This window comes from Morchella importuna, assembly GCF_003444635.1.
Source record: "Morchella importuna strain M04M26 chromosome Unknown Morimp01GS008, whole genome shotgun sequence".
Taxonomy (NCBI): domain Eukaryota; kingdom Fungi; phylum Ascomycota; class Pezizomycetes; order Pezizales; family Morchellaceae; genus Morchella; species Morchella importuna.
The window spans coordinates 301018-318450 of record NW_025763405.1 but is presented as its reverse complement, the minus strand read 5'-3'; the positions used below and the strand labels follow the sequence as shown (position 1 = coordinate 318450).

Sequence of the window (17433 nt, the reverse complement as noted above, 5' to 3'; positions counted from 1 at the left end):
CAACCTATGGTATTCTTACGTACCGTTGTAGTTATAAATAGATAAGAGGCGGCTTTGGACAAAGCCAGTTCAACAACGGTCCTGGATCTGTGCGTATCAGATAACCGCAACGGCGCGCAAGGCTGACAGCGATTGGCCCAATTGGCGAATCCGCGTCTTGCTCATCCATCCAGCTTCATTTTTGCTCTTCCGCCCCGCGGGAGCTATCGTGGGTATACTATCCCATTAGGGGTAGTCTTTCTTCCTAATGGTCGGAGGTTTTTTAGGGATAGAGGACAGGGTTAGGGTTATATTGCGGTAGATTTGGGAAGTTGGCATTATTCAACTTCGGCAACCAGTGCGGCTCATCAAATTGCAAGCCTGCAAGCATGGAAGACCTCCGAATAAAGAAGAAATTCAGCGGTATAGTGAAAACGAAACAAAGCAACTAAAAAGGTGTAAAATAAAAGAGAAAAAAATAAAGGAGGTAAGGGGAGCGTTTGTTGGTGGTCATCGTTGGCATTGTCAACAGTGCCCGGGCTAACCTCGCATAGCAACCAGACATCAGAACTCACTCGATTTTGTAACATCTCATAACCACACACAGCTCGCTTAACTCACTCCCTAAACTTAAGGGAATAAATGTTATTGTTCACAGAGTGTATATTGAAGGCCATTAATTACCGTCTTTTTGTATTTCAATGTTCTTTTTGGCATAGTGGACGTTGTTGGCTGCTTTCTGTATTCACTAGAGTCTTGTTCAAAACTATGATAAACCACGACCGAGCAAAACATTGTAGACTGAAGCCGAGGACAGACGATGTATTGATGATGCTATGCGAAGTACAAAAGCGTTACTCTGATTGTTCCTGAAACCACACTCGATCAGCTATTTGCTCCGCCACATCATGCGCCACGCGCCACAACGTAAAGGTTACTATTTTCGATCTTTTACTGAAAAGTGGTTCGCAACCACAAATTTTTGCACTAGTTTAAAGAGATATTTTTCTTTGATCATATAGTAGGCTTATATGCTTAGAACACAGCGTTTAAGATGGAGTTCCGTTGCTCGAAGGGCGTTGTGTTGTTGCCAAAGACGTTGAAGGGTTAGCCGGTGATGGGGAAACGAACTAACCAAGTTTGTCTTCGTTTCAAGTACCGGGTGTTGAGGGTAAGTGATCAGAATCTGATAAGTGAATACTGTGGTGAATACTTGAGTTTTGTCTTATCAGATTCTGATCACTTTTTGCTACACCCTAGTACAACAGTGGTGGAGTTACAATAATATTTTCCGATACTTAAATATCGGCCTTCTGGTCGCGTCGCCTATTGAATGATGCCGGAGCGTCTGACAGTGGCCATTTTTACCTATCCTGCGAAGAATGATGGACATAGGAATATATATATTCATGTGAGAATTAATTGGTAAAGAATTCAGAACACCGGAAAATCGACCATATATCTTATCATTGTTTTTCGTTAGCTTATCAGATATTACTCGATCAAGGACCTCTATTCCTTCATTGGGAAGTGGGCTCGCAGAGTCGGCCGGCGATAGCGGCGGCAATGTGAAAGAGGGTAATGTTGCTGGGCGCGGGCGGGGGAAATGGGAATCGTTTTTAGAATATTGACTGTAGGTATGGTAGTCTTAGTTTGATCGTGAGATGTTTTTTGTTATTCGATCTGGTGTGTAGTGCGCACGTGTGGCTTCTTAGCTCTTCCTGCTTAGGGGGCTTGGCACCAGTAGTCTTTCCGTTTCTTTCTTTAATTTATTAATTGCATGCATACTTACGGTTAGGGTAAAGTAATCTCCGTGTTCCTAGTTCGAGAAAATTGTCTTTGAATTCTCTCTAATTCACGGTTTCAGCAACGAGAAAACATATTTCTCACATGTCGGTCCACCTGGACCGTGACGCATTCGACATTTGTTGACTGGGGCGTACGGTGTGCAAAATCTATAACTTTGTATTGCGTCTATATTAAAATCTATTTATATGTAGTGCTCGGTTCTCACTCTATATCCGAGTACATCACAAGTTCCCACCCGCGCTTCCCTGGTGGATACTATCCTTACAAGCCTTTAGAGCATGATCAAGAAGCGACTTCACCTCTCGAACGGCGGCGGCCGCCTCATCTACATGATTAAACAAACTTTCGGTAAGCTGTATCCACTTATAAATACCGCTCTGTGCTTCAGGGCCAAGGTCGGTGCTGACATCTGCCTTAGAAGCCCGGTCGAGCGAAGTTTTGAGATCACAGTTTTTAACAGCCGCCGTGATCTCCCGCAACCCGGTGTTGATTTCAAGATCTAGCCCGTTCAACACCCGTACATGTCTGAAGAAATCCTTTTTCATTGTGCGGAAATCTTGTTTCATTTCAACGACATCTCCTTGGACAGATGTGTAATAAGAAAGGAGATCGGGCTCGGTCATTTTTAAAGAAAGATTGATTTTGGATCGCCCGGTCTGTAGTCTTGTATCTTTCGGGAGTATCAGCGTTACTGGGAGGTGTATATGCCTGGGGAAGGACTATTGATTTTATGTATCTTCTCTAACATCTATGATTATCGTTATATATAACGAAGGCCCATCGGCGACAGACGACGAAGAATCTGGCCTCTTCCAGGATCTTGGGGCCATGCAATCGAGGCGCTTCCGCCCCACTCTGTTAATTTCTATGATTTTCTCGGGAATTCATGAACACGTTCTTACCAGTTTTGAAAGGAATATGACTAAGATAAAGAACACGCTGTCACTGGTATTCAGAAGAAATTCTATTCGCATCTCTTACACCCTTTCCTGGTATCATAATAAAATGGTCATCAATACCACTACCATCTAGTCACGAAGTCCCCTTACTGCGCACAGGTGCCCGCTCATTCTCCCAGCTTCTCCTGAGATGAAAAGCGCCATACCATCGTTACTCTAACCACCACCCCGACATCCCCGGTGTCACCTCCATCCCTCTGACCTCATCCTCAAGCTCCTCCACCAGATCATCAACACGCTTAATCTCTACCCACAAATCCTCCATAACAGACCTCAACAATGTTATCTCCCATACCAGTTCCAGCTCGGAACCGCCAAACTCAAGCGTAGCCCTCATGTCAAAGTGGTCGACATTGGCAATGGGATTATTGTGGAGAACCGCTTCGAGCTGGAGCTGCAACTGCTCGAGATCCTCATGGGCCTTGAAGTAGGCGTTGAATAGTACTTGTAGCTCGCCTTTGAGGCGGAGGAGCTCACTTTGGAGGGAGGTCTGGGGAGTTCGAGTGTCGGACATCTTGTGTGATGGTATATTTCTTCGGTGCTTGTGACTTGTGTATAATCGGTTATGGTGTATTTGCAGTGTACTGGTTGAGAAGAGCGGCTATGTTGCGGGATTGATGTAGGTACAATATGAGATGTGATTTATATATCACCAGCTGATTTCATGTATACAGAACTGGTTTCTTGATAATCTTTGGAGGGTGAAGCAATGGGCTGAAGAATTACTTCCATGCCTATTGCAAACACAGTAAATCAACAGCTTGAAATAATGTTGAATTTCTCGGAAGTCGCTGTTGTGTTGATACGCTTTCAAAATCACAGCTATGTGGAACATCCAATCCCGTATCAATTATTCTATGTTTTTTTCTGTTTTTTTTTTTTTTTTGACAGGTGGTTTAACAATTGGTAGTAACATCACCAGCACAACTGGCTTAAAGGTAAGGAAATCCTATACAGGTGAGCTTGGTGACTCAAACTCTGCACATTCTATGCCATCTTCACAGAACACAATAGCGAGAACTGGGGATCAATGTATTCACTGCCTGGTTTCAAGATACGCGACCCGCTCATGACGCATTCAAAGTACTTGCAAGTACCTCGCTGCTTATGATGCCGCACTCAAGAGTATTCCATACAGCTATTGAAACCTTCTCTCTTCCCTGGTACAAAAAGAAACCGGTATCACCATCTTACCACCCCATAATACCAGTATTCCCCAGATTCTATACACAAACGAACGAGCTACTCCTACAATATCCAACATTTCAAAGACCACATACACAAGCACCACATAAAATGAAGCTCCCCCTCAGCACTACGCCAGCCATATCAGCCGCAACCTTCACACCATCTCCACCACCCTCTACCGCCTCAACACCGGCTTTGAAACCATCCGCGACCGCATTAACCTCCTCCGCCAGAACACACTCCACCCCCATCTCTGCAGCGGCCGCGCACCCGAAAAGTTACGTATCACTCCCAAGAACGCACAGGAGGTGTGCGACGGCCTCCGTGGGACTCAAGACATGCTCGCAATAGCCAGCATCGACCTCCATGCCTGTGGCGAGAGTTTAAATGGCGTTCGCGGAATGCTGGACACACTTGTTGAGCCTCGGCGGAACCGTAGTGGTCTGGCGGAGGGTGAAGAGGAGGGGTTTATCGCTTGGCCGGGGTTGGATGACTCGCTTGCGGACCATGAGAGGATTCTCTGGAATCAGGGGATGAAGTATGAGGAGCACTTGAGGATCATGGTAGTCAGGCAGGAGGTGATGGGCCCTGGTGTAGCGACTGAGGTTGAACTGAAGGTGGCTAGGGAGTTGTGTGTGGAGTTTATGGGCCTGGCGGAGAAGTATCTGTGGTCTTTGAAAGACTTTCGGGCGTGCTGCGATGTGGTTACGGATGTGAAGGTGTGGATGGAGGATCGTGGAAAGTGTGGGAGAGATGGAGGAGAGTGAGAGCTAGGAAGGTGGTGGTGACAGTGACTAGGATGTTTTAAGCGTTAATTCAACGCTGGGGGTGTTTTGAACTTGGGTTTTTGATGTTTGTTTTTCGATCGCTAAGCCGTCGTGTTTTTCGGGCTCAGAGGAAGAGAAAAGGAATGGAATTAGTTTAGAAACTAGCTATAGCACAAGCGGAGATTAAATCCAAGAGCTAGAGAGTAGTGAGAATTACGAAACCCACTGAAATAGAGACATGCAGGCGATATCATAGAAATCGAAAATTCAGAGAAACGAAATGCAAGAGTACACATGTATGGGTGGTGGAAATGATAGATAGAGAGCTTTCTGAGTTTACAGGTCAGGTTTGGTTAGTCTCCTTCCCCGTGCGCAACTAATTGACCCAAACGTGTTTGGCGTGAAAAAAAAAATTTATTTTGTTGCACAAATTGGTTATCGAGCTAGTTCTAAAAATAGGCTGGTTAGCTGCTCCGCCCAACGCTACGCGTCCTGGGGTGGGTGTATGCGAGATCGGTGAGGACCTGTACACCGATAGGGTACACCTGGTACCAATGCACGTGACACGCTACAAGTTTTCGTATGGAATTCGTCTAGGTAAACTTGCTTCTTCTTCTAAATACAAAATAGACCCTTTTCATAGGCGGGGACCACAGGCGGGCAGGACAAAAGGAAAGGAAGGGGTTGTGGGTGCGTGCGGGTGACGGTTTGTGACCGCACCCGCTAGTAGGAACCCTTAGTATGACCTAGTTCCAGCGCGCACCCTAAGCCCTACCACATTCGCAGTAGATCTCAACCCACAACTCTGGCGCGGCCCGGAGCGCCAAGACCCACAACAACGCCTACCCGATACACAACTATAGGCTGTCAAAAGTATTCCTGCACTTGTAGACAAGTCATATCACAACAAGACCTCATACGAGCTCAATCCCACCCCCGCCAAACAACGAGTGAACTCACTTGGACCACGTAGGTAGACCCCCCCCCGAGGTCATATCACTATATGTTATTACATCGGGTGATCTCGTGACTCCCGCGGAAGGGGTTTTGATGCTAATGGATAATCACAATAGAGCATTTCAGGTATAAAAATAGCACATGGGACCACCAGACATGCCAAGCCTCAGTGAAGGTAAGTGAATGAAGACAGTCCATACTTCCCGACTCTCTGGACCATGAAGCTTTCTCAAAGCATGTATAATGTACTGGGGCTCACAGTATATAGAACTTGCGAATCGAATGAATCCTTCTCAGGACATCATGACGGCACTCAGAAGATTTAGCGAGCGGGCGTTGGACATGGGCTTGATGTCCAAGGACGACGAAGCCTATGCAATTTTTGCGGTGGTTTACAACGGTCTTCCCATTCTCCTTAGTCACTTGAGGCCTTTTACCGAAATCGGCCCTCTCAGCTTGGTCACCGCATTCCGGTCAGCTATCGTACTTCAGGACGAGGCCCTCATTCGCGAATTGATCCCTCATATCGAGGAAATCCACCTTCTCGATGCTTTCAGGCGCTCTTGTGCGTCTAAGAACGTCGACATGGTTGCCGCCCTCCTAACGAACCTTCCCGCACGTCTTCGGGCTACCGCCGCAACATCATATCTCGAACCTTCGGTTATCGCCGGAAAGCTTGATCTCATTCAACTACTGATTACCGGAGGAGCGGATTTGAATAAAAACATCACGGTGCATGGATATGGTCACAAAACGGGAACTTGCTTGCATTGGCTAGCATCGTGCGCACTACGGACCAGTTTTCCCGACAACGCTGTGCTCTCAATAGTCAAGATGTTCTGTGACGCCGGCGCGGATCTCAACGCAAGGGGCGAGAAACGGCAGACACCTTTACATTTCTTGGCAATCAATGGTGTTCGGAAGGTCAAGCCACTCCTAAGCTGTGCAGACTTCGCCACTGGTGGGATCGCTTGGTTATACGAATCTGTCATTCAGACACTCATCGACGCGGGCGCGGATGTCAATGCGCAGGACGCAGAAGGGAGGACGCCTCTTCATCATGCTGTGGTTCAGGGTGAGGGAGTCATGTTCAATCTCCTCTTCAAAGCGTCTGCCAACGCGTTAATTGAGGACAACGACGGGAACACCGCGAGCGAACTCGCAAACCGGTTCATGGAGCACGTGATTCGCAAGTACGAGGCAGGTCAAGTAAAAGAGCTCGAGGCTGTGAGGGAGTTGGAGGCAGCAAGGCAGCTCGAGGAAGTGAAGGAGAGAGAGGCAGCTGAGCGGAGGAGGTTTATCAAGGAATGGGAGGATGCGTTTTGAAGGGAGGAACGATGTCTTCCACGCTACATCAAAATACTGAGGTCCTTCGAGGGATCAAGTGATGCATTCTGGCTTCCCCAGTTACCCACCTGTATATTAAAAATGAATCTCAAATGGTCCAGGAATTATGACAGTTCTTCAATGAAATCAAGAGCACGGTTACCATAGTTTGTGTCTATATACGTAGGTTAACCAAACTGGTAGCCATCATGTTGTATAGCGAAGGAAAGTTCTAGCGTATCATGGAATGCCACTCGCGTTCAACAGAGGGAAGCAGTGATAACATCCAGGTCCTTAGACGATAAACGAGCACAAATAGAACGCCTCGTATATACAGGTCATTGCCGGCCTTCGGCCGGAGGGGATAATACATCATATATTATATTTTAGTACAATTCTGTATGAGAATATAACCCCATGAAGTCGGATATACACAAAACTTTATATTAATGTAAAAGGATCCAATGAAAAATTACCAAAAATAACCATTTAATTTTTGATTCCAAGTTTACCTGGACTCATGTTGGTCTATTAATACTTCACCAGCAAAAAATCTCTTGGGAATTCTAACAGCTCATGCCTGTATTCAGGAATAATTTTGAATATGGGAGAGTTGGGATACGTTTGAGGATGGAATGGTAAGAGGAGGATTTTGGAGTGGAAAATAATACCAAAATCCCCTAATTATAGGAAGAAATAAAAATCAATTTTATCATGCTTATATCATACAAAGAAAAGCAAATATTGATAATGTGATATCGTATCAATTAGAGAAAAAATCCATACGCTGATATCGTATAAAGAAAAACTTGAACAACTTAATATAATTATAACTATATTGTTCTAAAAGGGGGGGGGGGTCAGTTCAATCGTAATTATATTCTACCAAGAAAATCAAAAATCAATATGATAATATCATCTCACCAAAAGCAAAAATCAATATATCAATCAAAAAAAGCAATATTAATCACCAACTTCTCAAACCTTGCTAATCAAAACCTTTAAATAATACATTGCATATCGGTATATCTATATACTTATACAAATGGTTTCCAGCCCTCAGTCGGTTAGGACAATGAAATCAACTAGTCTCCTAACAATGTGACAGGTTGTTTTGGGAATGTGATATAATGACAGAAAGTGATATATTATATATGTTCTAGACTCATTCAGACCTTGTGTGCAATATTGTTTTATGAGGATCCCAGGTCGCCTACACGTCTGTCTCTACCTCTACCTCTATCTCTGCCTCTACTTCTACCTGTACCTCTACCTCTACTCCTAAATGCCTCTATATTCAAGTTAAGACATATGCCAGCGTCTATATAGACTTCTAATTCAAAACCTAAATCGACACCTAGAAGGCATTTATTCGACATCTATTTAGACTCTAAATCGACACCTGGTCGAGCACTGCAGCTAGTGCGGCACCTAGCAGGATTTCGAGCACTGTCTCAAGGACTATTTCAAGCACTGTTTTGAGAACCGTTCCGAGTACCATTTTAACCATTGGTGCAGGCGTAAGTAGAGGTTCAGGCACCGATAAGAATAAGGCATTGCGAGATGATAGACGTGGGTATGGGCGCGAGTGCAAAAATATTTAAGTAGAATTATATTACAGTATTATCAGTCTGCATGATTCTTATTCCGTGCTGTAATTGATAATTTCTGGGTGAGAATCCTAGGATAACGATTGACATTGGAGTTTTCAGGGTATATGTATTCGGAACGCTGGTGATGTTAGCAGGTATTGGTACTGGTCCTGCTGCTGGAAGCGGACGCTGATAGCGGGTGCTGGAGCGGGTTCTGAGGGCACGCGGATGCTTGTTCAGGTATGGTAAAGCTGGCAATATCAAGCATATCGCTGTCGTTGAGTCTCCCCTCTTCTCGTTTTTCCTTTCACAACACCATTCGCTTTTGAGTTCAAACACACAACACATGAGAGAGAGTTCAGATAAGATAGAAAATCAGATATTTGAATGCTTTGCACTTGACATCCTTTTATACCTAAGAGGACAATCACTTGTTGTTGTTGTTCTTGTCTGTTCCCCTAAAATTCTGATTACCTGCCTCAACTGTACCTTCTACACACCTAATCCACAAAAATACCTGCTGTCCGATACAAAAGAATACCACCCCTCCAAACATATACAAAGGCCATCAAAGAAATTGCTATAAATATAGCTACCAAAACCTCGCTGCTGCAAGAAATAAGAGATAAAAGTTTTGATTCTCTTGTTTCTTCTACGAACACTCGAAGAGAGTTCAGTAAAGTTATCGATGAAGTTAACGATGACATTTTCAACGAGTCTGATGTCTTTCTGAATCATCCTAAACAAATAAACGAGCCAGGTAGACATGCAAAACTGAGAGCAGTGCTGAAGCATAATAGGAAGTAAAAGAGGAGAATTCTAAAAATTAAGGGTTTATTTGTAGAGGAGTGTAATTTAAAGAAGGAAGATTCAAGGAGAGACAAATATTTGGAACAGTTTATGATTATGGATATCAATAAATATCAAACTCCTTATCCTCCACTCAGTGATTGCGTGTATGAGTACGAGCAAATTCATGACATTTGGCATCACTACCCTCAGCTTGGTAAGCCAAAGAACAAAAGGCTTAAAGTATTACTGACACTACTTTTGGAACCACAATATCTCCAACTAGATGTTGCCGAGGACCAAAATTACACTTTTGTCGATTCCAAAACCAAAGATGTTGTTATGTTGATTGTTAGGAATTGGACTAGTAGTATTTTTGTTTTTTTTTCGATTGAGTTGCAGGGGATGGAGTTGGGTTTTTATCCTTCCGAGTCGGTGTTGGTGTTATATTGGCGCTATTAACCTCTTTGCCACTAATCTGAACACCTCTTTTCTGAGCACAAGCACTACAAGAACTAGGTGAATTAAAATTATTTCCCCCAACTCCATAACCACTTGCCAGAATACCAGCCCCCGATACCATATTAGAAATATAATTCAACGTTTTCACCATAAATACCAAAAGAGAATATTTTGTATCCTCGACAAAAATTTTACCTAATAATTGTCATGATACCTATATAACATTATTATATTTTGGTATTTTTTGTTGTATACCATCGTTTGCTATCAGGAAGGAAACATCTGACCACAAAGCATCTTTTGTCTTGAGCTTTTATAGTACATTCGATGTTGTAATAGGAGGTTCAGATATCAAAACATCTACAACCAGTTGGGATAGTTTTTATGGTACCTTTCAATTGTTCTACTACAGTTCCAATTGAGAAAATAGTAGCATATGCTGGTAGAGGTTCAATACGATCATACCCAATATCGGTTGGGTCTCCTTTGAACTTAGTGATATATTAGAACTCAATTCATTTTATAGAATATATATCAGAACTTACTCATTGTTTTCGACTACAGTAATTTGTAAAAGCTTCTGTAAATCAATATAGTACAATCCAATAGAACATACACCAATGACATTCTCCATTGGTTTCTTTAGATAATTGCGAATAGAGCAAATAATCTTGAAAGTGAGAACCTAATTACCAACCATTGTTTTTGGGAAACATCTATTTGAACAATAGATAAAATTCTCGAAGATAATTAATCAGGATGTTTCATTAACTCTGTTTGTAAAGTCGAGAATGCAGTTAATATCGGTCGTCGAATTTTCATTAAATGTTTGGGGAATTGTTTGGAAGATTTCTGAATATAAGTTTTTCATTAAGGCTCATTGTATTCGATTGCTTTGAGAGAGAGTCTTTCTTCAGTTGTAGGCTATTTATATTAACGATTTCAGATAAATAAGAAAAATAATAAAAAATAATAATTGCTTGCAATAGCCAACAAAAGTATCATAATTTGAATAATGACATCATACAGTCATCAATCAGCAAACTTGACCGATAGCAACTTGAACAACATTTCCGAATACCAAAAACACCTCTTAACCCGCTATTCATTAAATTTTTGAAATTAACCACCAAGAACTGTGTTGCAACCACGTTACACGAACCCAAAAGTCTTTACCACTCAGACTTCAACCATTACCACAATGCCAAGCCCACCCACTGACATGGTCAAATCCCTCTCCCACCTGAGGTTAGGAGAACTAGATGAAGACATCACAGGCCTAACCAACACCAAAGTCCTGTCCACCCAAGCCTACAAGATGCTCAATGTCGAAGCTACCACACATACCGAGCGCCTTTTTCTTACCCTCATGCTAGGCATTGTCAACCAAAACGCCATCCTCCAAAAACAGGTCGAAGGACTCAAAGACGATGTCGAAGAGTCCATGACCATGCACGCCAACCTGACCACGGCAATTGCAAACCGCCTCGAACGAATCGACAGCCGCCACGCCACCCCCCTTCCCAACACAAACCCCCCTCCAAAAACACCCACCAACCCATTCCCCACATAAATGTCGCCCCCAACCAGAACCCGAGAAACACCCCCCGCAACCCCCCAAACACCCAGGCCCCCAAATCTTACCTACAAGTAGCACAAGAAAACCTACAACAGTGGAAAACCGTACCCAAGCAAAGACGCAACAAAAACTCAAACCCCCCCCAAACGCCAAAAAGCCCTGCGACATTCCCTGCAGCCCAACGCCGCTTCTTCGCCACCAGGACATCACCCACTCCCATCGATGCAGCTGAGCAGATGGCAGCGGAACTGTCCGTCGAATTCGGCCAACTCCTCGCCCGAAGCAAACAAGTTGCCCCCGTAACAGCACTCACAGTCTCAATCAGCGCTAAAGGTACCGTGAACGTCGTCCCCCCACCCACCGTCCCGTCCTCAACCTACACCCGCTGGTTCGAAACCATGACAGCCGTACTTAATAACAAGCTAGCCACCCCCGAGAACCCCTTCACAACTTTCCGCCCGGCCCCAACCGATGTCGACATCGCCATTCACAGCGTACCGCTCTTTGCGATACCTAACAAAGAAACCCTGGACAACACCTTCCCAGAAGTGTTCAACCTCGCCTCCGGTATCACCCCGATCGTCACACGCTTCCTCGACAAGAATGACGCCTCCCGGAATTCTAAAGCCACATCCACCATCGTCGTCACTGTCTCACCCACCGACGCCGCCTCAATCGGCGACACAATCCGACTATACTCCAGACCACGCCGATGCCTAACCATGTGGTCAGCCTCCCCCACCACCCAATGCAAAAAATGCTGGAAATTCGGCTACGCTACCCAAGGGTGTCGCGAGATCTTCGAAACCTGCCCGATCTGCACCAAAGAAAACGATAGACGGGGACACCGTTGCGTAATCTACACATGCCCAGGATTCCTTGAACACACCCCCTCATGCTGTGCAGTCTCAACAGCGAAGTGTGCAAACTGCGCAGGAAACCACGCCGCAGACTCCAAAATATGCCCCACCTACCTAGCCATCGTGAACAGGAACAAGTCAAACACCAACCCCAACACCAACCCTCCTGCCCCCCCGCCACTACCCCCGTTGCCATGGAAATTACCCTAGAAGACACCCCCCCCCACCGCACCCCCTCAGCAACCTCAGGCCCCTCAGCAGACCTCCCCGCCCCTTCCACAACCCAAGCATAAAATATGACGAGTACAACAACAGACATATCCTTCCTACGCATCATACAACACAACTGCGCAAACAGCAACCAAGTGCTCCTCACGTTCTTCTCAATCCCAATGACCAACCAAGCCTATATAGTCACAATCCAGGAACCCCCCCTGCATTCCGGAAAACCCCCCTCAGTACCGTCCTTCACCCTGTTATGCCCCTCGCCAACAAGACCAGAAGACAAAATCTCAACATGCATATACCTCAACATCAATACCCTAGACAAAAACTCCTTTGCCATCCTCCCATCCCACAGAGGTGACATCATCTCCGCCAACTTGTTCTGCAAAACAAGCGCCAACACCCACACAACCTTCACAATAACCAACATTTATAACAGACCACTGGGCAACACCACCCGCTCACTCAGCCCCACTACCATCTTCAACTCATCCGACAACCCCCACCTAATCCTCGGGGATTTCAATATCCACTCCCCCTCCGCCGACCCCCTCCGCTCCCTCTCTCAAAGAGAACTCCGCCTCTCACAACCATACCTAGAAGCTGCAACCCAATACGGCTTCCTCCTCCTAAACACCCCGGGCACATACACCAGACTATCACCTGACCCCAATAAAAGACACAGCGTTATAGACCTGTCCTTCGCCAACGCACAAGTCTCCCACCTGGTCAGGAAATGGACCTCCCTATCAAACGCTTCAGGATCAGACCACAGAATCATCGCCATCGCATTATCGCTCCCCTCCACAGACTTCACCCATTCCAAACCCCCGACTGGAAGCGAACAGACTGGGCCTTCCTCAACAACCACCTCAAACAAACCACAATCCCACCATGCCCCATGCCAGCCATGATAGATGATTGGTTCGACAAGTCCCTCAACACCATCACAGACATCATAAAACGACACACCCCAATAAAAACGATCTCCAAATGGACAAAACCGTGGTGGGCAGGCAACCTCACCCAACTCCGAACCATCTTCCACTCAGTCCACAGAGCATAGAGAAAAGTCAGAGCCCCCCCATTCGAAATGAAGGCCGCCAAAAATGCCTACTTCAACGCAATCAAAAGCGCCAAGCAAAACCACTGGAACTCATTTGTCTCCAACGCTAGCTCCCAAGATCTCTGGAGGCTAAAGAAAATGGCCTTCAGAAAGGAAGACCGTGTCCCCTCACTCCCCAACTCCCCCACACCCACCCTCCTCAACAAGAACCTTATCAACACATTCTTCCCCCCTAGAATGGAAGCTGCTCCCCCCCTCCCATAAGTTACCAAAACGTAACAACAATAACCCCAGACGAGGTCCAATCTGTCTTGAAGATAACATCCAGCCTCTCAGCACCAAGCCCTGACACAATCCCATATAGTGTCTGGAAGGGCGTCCAGAAAGCAAACCCACTCATCATAGCCTCCCTCCTCAACCCACTCCTCACACATGGCTACCACCCCCTCTCCCTCAAAAGAGCCAACGGTGTCATACTCGCAAAACCAGGGAAAACCGACTACTCCTCCCCTGCAGCTTACAGAATCATCGTCCTCCTGCAAACCTTCTCCAAAATACTGGAGAAAATGGTAACACTCCGCCTGGCAAAAATAGCAACTGCCACAGGCCTCATCCACCCGCATCAGTGTGGGTCAGTCGCTGGTATATCTACCACCGATGCAGTCACCACCCTAATGCACGAGACAAAGGCGATGCAATTGGCCAAGCTAAAAGTCTCCACATTCTTCCTCGATATTAAGGGAGGATTCGACCACGTCCTCAAGCAAACCCTCGCCCCCCTACTCGCAGCCAAATCAGTCCCTCCCTACATAATCAACTGGACCCTCTCCTTCCTCTCTGACAGGCACATCACCCTACTCTTCAAAGGCTCCCCAAAGATAGCCACCCCAGTGCAAGTAGGAATACGCCAAGGCCCCCCCATCTCTCCCCTCCTCTTCGTTATATACGTCAACTTCCTGCATTACCTCGACCCATCTCCCGGACTCACCCTCTCATACGTAGACGACTTCGCGATCACAGTCGGCTCCCCATCATACCACCGAAACATTACCATTCTCCAAAACCACTACAGCAGGCTACCAACCCTGGCCACCCCACAAAATGTCACCTTCTCAGTAGTAAAAACGGAACTAATACACTGGCGAATACCAAGAGACAAATCCCCAATCTGCCTCACATCAATCACCCTAGACGGACAGGAATTCCAACTCGGACATCAAGTCAGGTGGGTGGGCTTCTGGCTCTCACCCTCATTCAACCCCAACACCCACTTCCTAAGAAGACTAGCTTCGGCAAGGTCAGCCTTCGGCCTCATACAATGCTTCTCCACAGCAGGCAAAGGCCTCTCCTCCCGTAATTGCCACAAAGCTGCCATACTAGCAATAAGACCCATGCTCACCTACGGCGCAAACTTTCTCACCCCAACCTCCGCCCTCAAATCCATGATAACCTTCTGGAACTCGGTCCTGTGGTGGACCACAGGATGTTTCAGAGCCACCAACTGCAAAGTTTTATGGGCAGAGGCTAACACACCCCCCCTTGACCTCTACCTCCACTACTTCAAATGCAAATACGCGATACGAATTCTCCGCGCATCCACTCTCGGAAACCCTGTGACAGGCAGGACCAGCCCCTCCTTCCCAACCATCACCACCCACAGAACATACTCACACACCCAACTCCTCAAAGGTCTCCTCAATCCCCCCAAGAAAAGGAACTCGACTGCCATTAAAGGCGTCGCCCACCTACCCATCGAACTCCTCGCATCTCTCCTCCTCCCCCTTATAGAAGGAGGCATCGCCCCAGCCCGAATGAACTTCCATGAAAAACAAAACTCCTCACCAACTGGCAGCACTTCTACCCACCCCTGAATACTACCCCCACCCACTCTCCAGCACCCCACTACCCTTCAACGACCTCCACAAATTCATCGCAACCCGCATCCACCAGTTCAGGTCAGGAAAGTGCTACCTTCGAGCCCAAAAAACCTGGATGACCGCTCACCTCTCCTCAAAATGCGAACGCTGCAATACAGCGGAAGAAACACCAGAACATGCCATCTTCCACCGCCCGGCGCTCGCCCCAAACAGACACGGCCCGCTACAGACTATCTTATCACTAAACAACATCTGGAATGACCAGAACCTCACCATAGCCCTAGTTGGCTTCATAGCAGTCACGGAAGTCGGCTACCCCAGAAGCGCCCCCCCCTCACCACTAGCCACAGGCTCAACGACCATGTCGACCCTCACATCGATCCCCACCACATCCTCCTCATACTCGCTAGCGGGGCCAATCCCGCAATCTACGCCTCATAAGAAAGACCCACATTGGGCACACGGGCCCGGCCAACAAAACCTTTCCTTTGTCCCGCGCTGCTTCGCTTGTCTTTCTCTGTATATTTTTCAGTTTGCTTTGCGTTATTTTCCTTAGGGGTACGTGTTCAAGTAAAGATAGGGGTTAGGTCTCTTTATGCCATAGTTTATACTGCATGCGACCATTCTGTACCTAGAAACTAGAAATGAAATGACTACACACACACACACACAATTCCCGAATACCAAAATCAACAATTATAACTTACTAACTCACAATTCTGCCAGTGATAATCAATAATTGGAACATTTACCAACAACAGTACTTATAAACCAATCGTAATTGTTCATGATTGTAAATCACAATTCAGTATTATTCTCGACTACAATTGTAACCACATCTTGGTATCCCTCTCTTCCTTAATTGAAAAGTCTTCTCCAACTGTCGTAACTCTGACCCAATAATTGCAAACCCTCAATCAGTATTATTCTCTACCCAATCCAAGTCGTAACATTACTTCTAAATTTATCGCAAAACACTACTCGTGATGATTTTTAAGTTAATTCTGACTTCTATTTAGATTTTTACAGTGTTCCATAAGCTAGATGACTAATCTAGTGAAACGTCGACGAATCGGTTCCAACCAATCGAAACACTATAAAACCGCCTGCATATGCAGGTTATAATTATATACTTATTAGATGATATAGTTAGGGAACATTATGAGCGAATAATACTAGACGACGAGACTATGACATTATTGAACGGGATTGTTAAGTTTTTAACCTATGTAGTATGCAGGCGGGAAGACAGCATTTTGAGTTTTGAGGAGAGGGAAGCTCCGGCGGGCGAAAAACAATCATAAAAATAGCACATTTTATACTTTGCTTTACTCAAGATTAAAATATGGCGGAGCTTCCGTTATGGGTATCATGGGCGCTGTGGTAGGCGGTGGTTTTAAAGATGATTTTGTCTGAGTGCCGGGGAACTATTCTGGCGGTATAAACTCTGAAAGGTTATCCTAAAATCTCAAGAGAAGGCCATGGGGACGCTGACATGGAAAAGCACTTTGTTTCGAATGAGTTGTGCTTTGTTCAAGAAGGATAAGAGGGTTGTTGAAGGATAAACTGCCCCTCCCCAGCAGACGTGCCCTTTTGTTTCTGTCTTAATGCCTAGCTTAAGGTAGCTGCCCCAAACGGACAAACATTGTTTTTTCTCCACTATAGATGAGATTGGTTAGTTGCAGGTTGTCAGTGGAGAATGTAGCAAATGAAATGAAGAGCATCCCTCTTCTCTCAGGATAAGTATTATAAAGTGTCCTACTATATGCCTATTGGTGCTTTCCTTGCATATCTTGCAATAAGATATACTACTAAACTATATTTCAACTATGGAACGCATATTTGTAGGGTTAAGAAACACAAAACCTATGGAAATTGGTATTTCGGAATACGAGTGGACCTAACTCGTAAGGATGGTTCAGGAAATGATTGAAGATCACCTGGCACTCTCCCTCTTGTGTACAATACTCTGGCTATGTCGGCGGCGGCATTCGAGCT

At 45.6% G+C, this 17433-nt stretch overlaps 4 protein-coding genes across 4 annotated transcripts; 2 read left to right on the top strand and 2 right to left on the bottom strand.

The window, feature by feature from the left end:
* Positions 1–2009: 2009 nt before the first annotated feature.
* LAJ45_03596 (uncharacterized protein) lies at positions 2010–2411 on the bottom strand (the record flags this gene model as incomplete). Its single annotated transcript, XM_046113181.1, has 1 exon — positions 2010–2411. One exon carries the CDS (start codon positions 2409–2411, stop codon positions 2010–2012), a length of 402 nt encoding a protein of 133 aa, XP_045973474.1.
* Positions 2412–2898: 487 nt separating this feature from the next.
* LAJ45_03595 (uncharacterized protein) lies at positions 2899–3261 on the bottom strand (the record flags this gene model as incomplete). The annotated part of the gene is made up of 1 exon (XM_046113180.1): positions 2899–3261. One exon carries the CDS (start codon positions 3259–3261, stop codon positions 2899–2901), a length of 363 nt encoding a protein of 120 aa, XP_045973473.1.
* Positions 3262–4273: 1012 nt separating this feature from the next.
* On the top strand, positions 4274–4702 carry LAJ45_03594 (uncharacterized protein; the record flags this gene model as incomplete). Its single annotated transcript, XM_046113179.1, has 1 exon — positions 4274–4702. One exon carries the CDS (start codon positions 4274–4276, stop codon positions 4700–4702), a length of 429 nt encoding a protein of 142 aa, XP_045973472.1.
* Positions 4703–5815: 1113 nt separating this feature from the next.
* On the top strand, positions 5816–6985 carry LAJ45_03593 (uncharacterized protein; the record flags this gene model as incomplete). Its single annotated transcript, XM_046113178.1, has 2 exons — positions 5816–5834; positions 5928–6985. The coding sequence occupies 2 exons, from the start codon at positions 5816–5818 to the stop codon at positions 6983–6985; spliced, it is 1077 nt and encodes a 358-aa protein (XP_045973471.1).
* Between the last annotated feature and the right edge of the window lie 10448 nt (positions 6986–17433).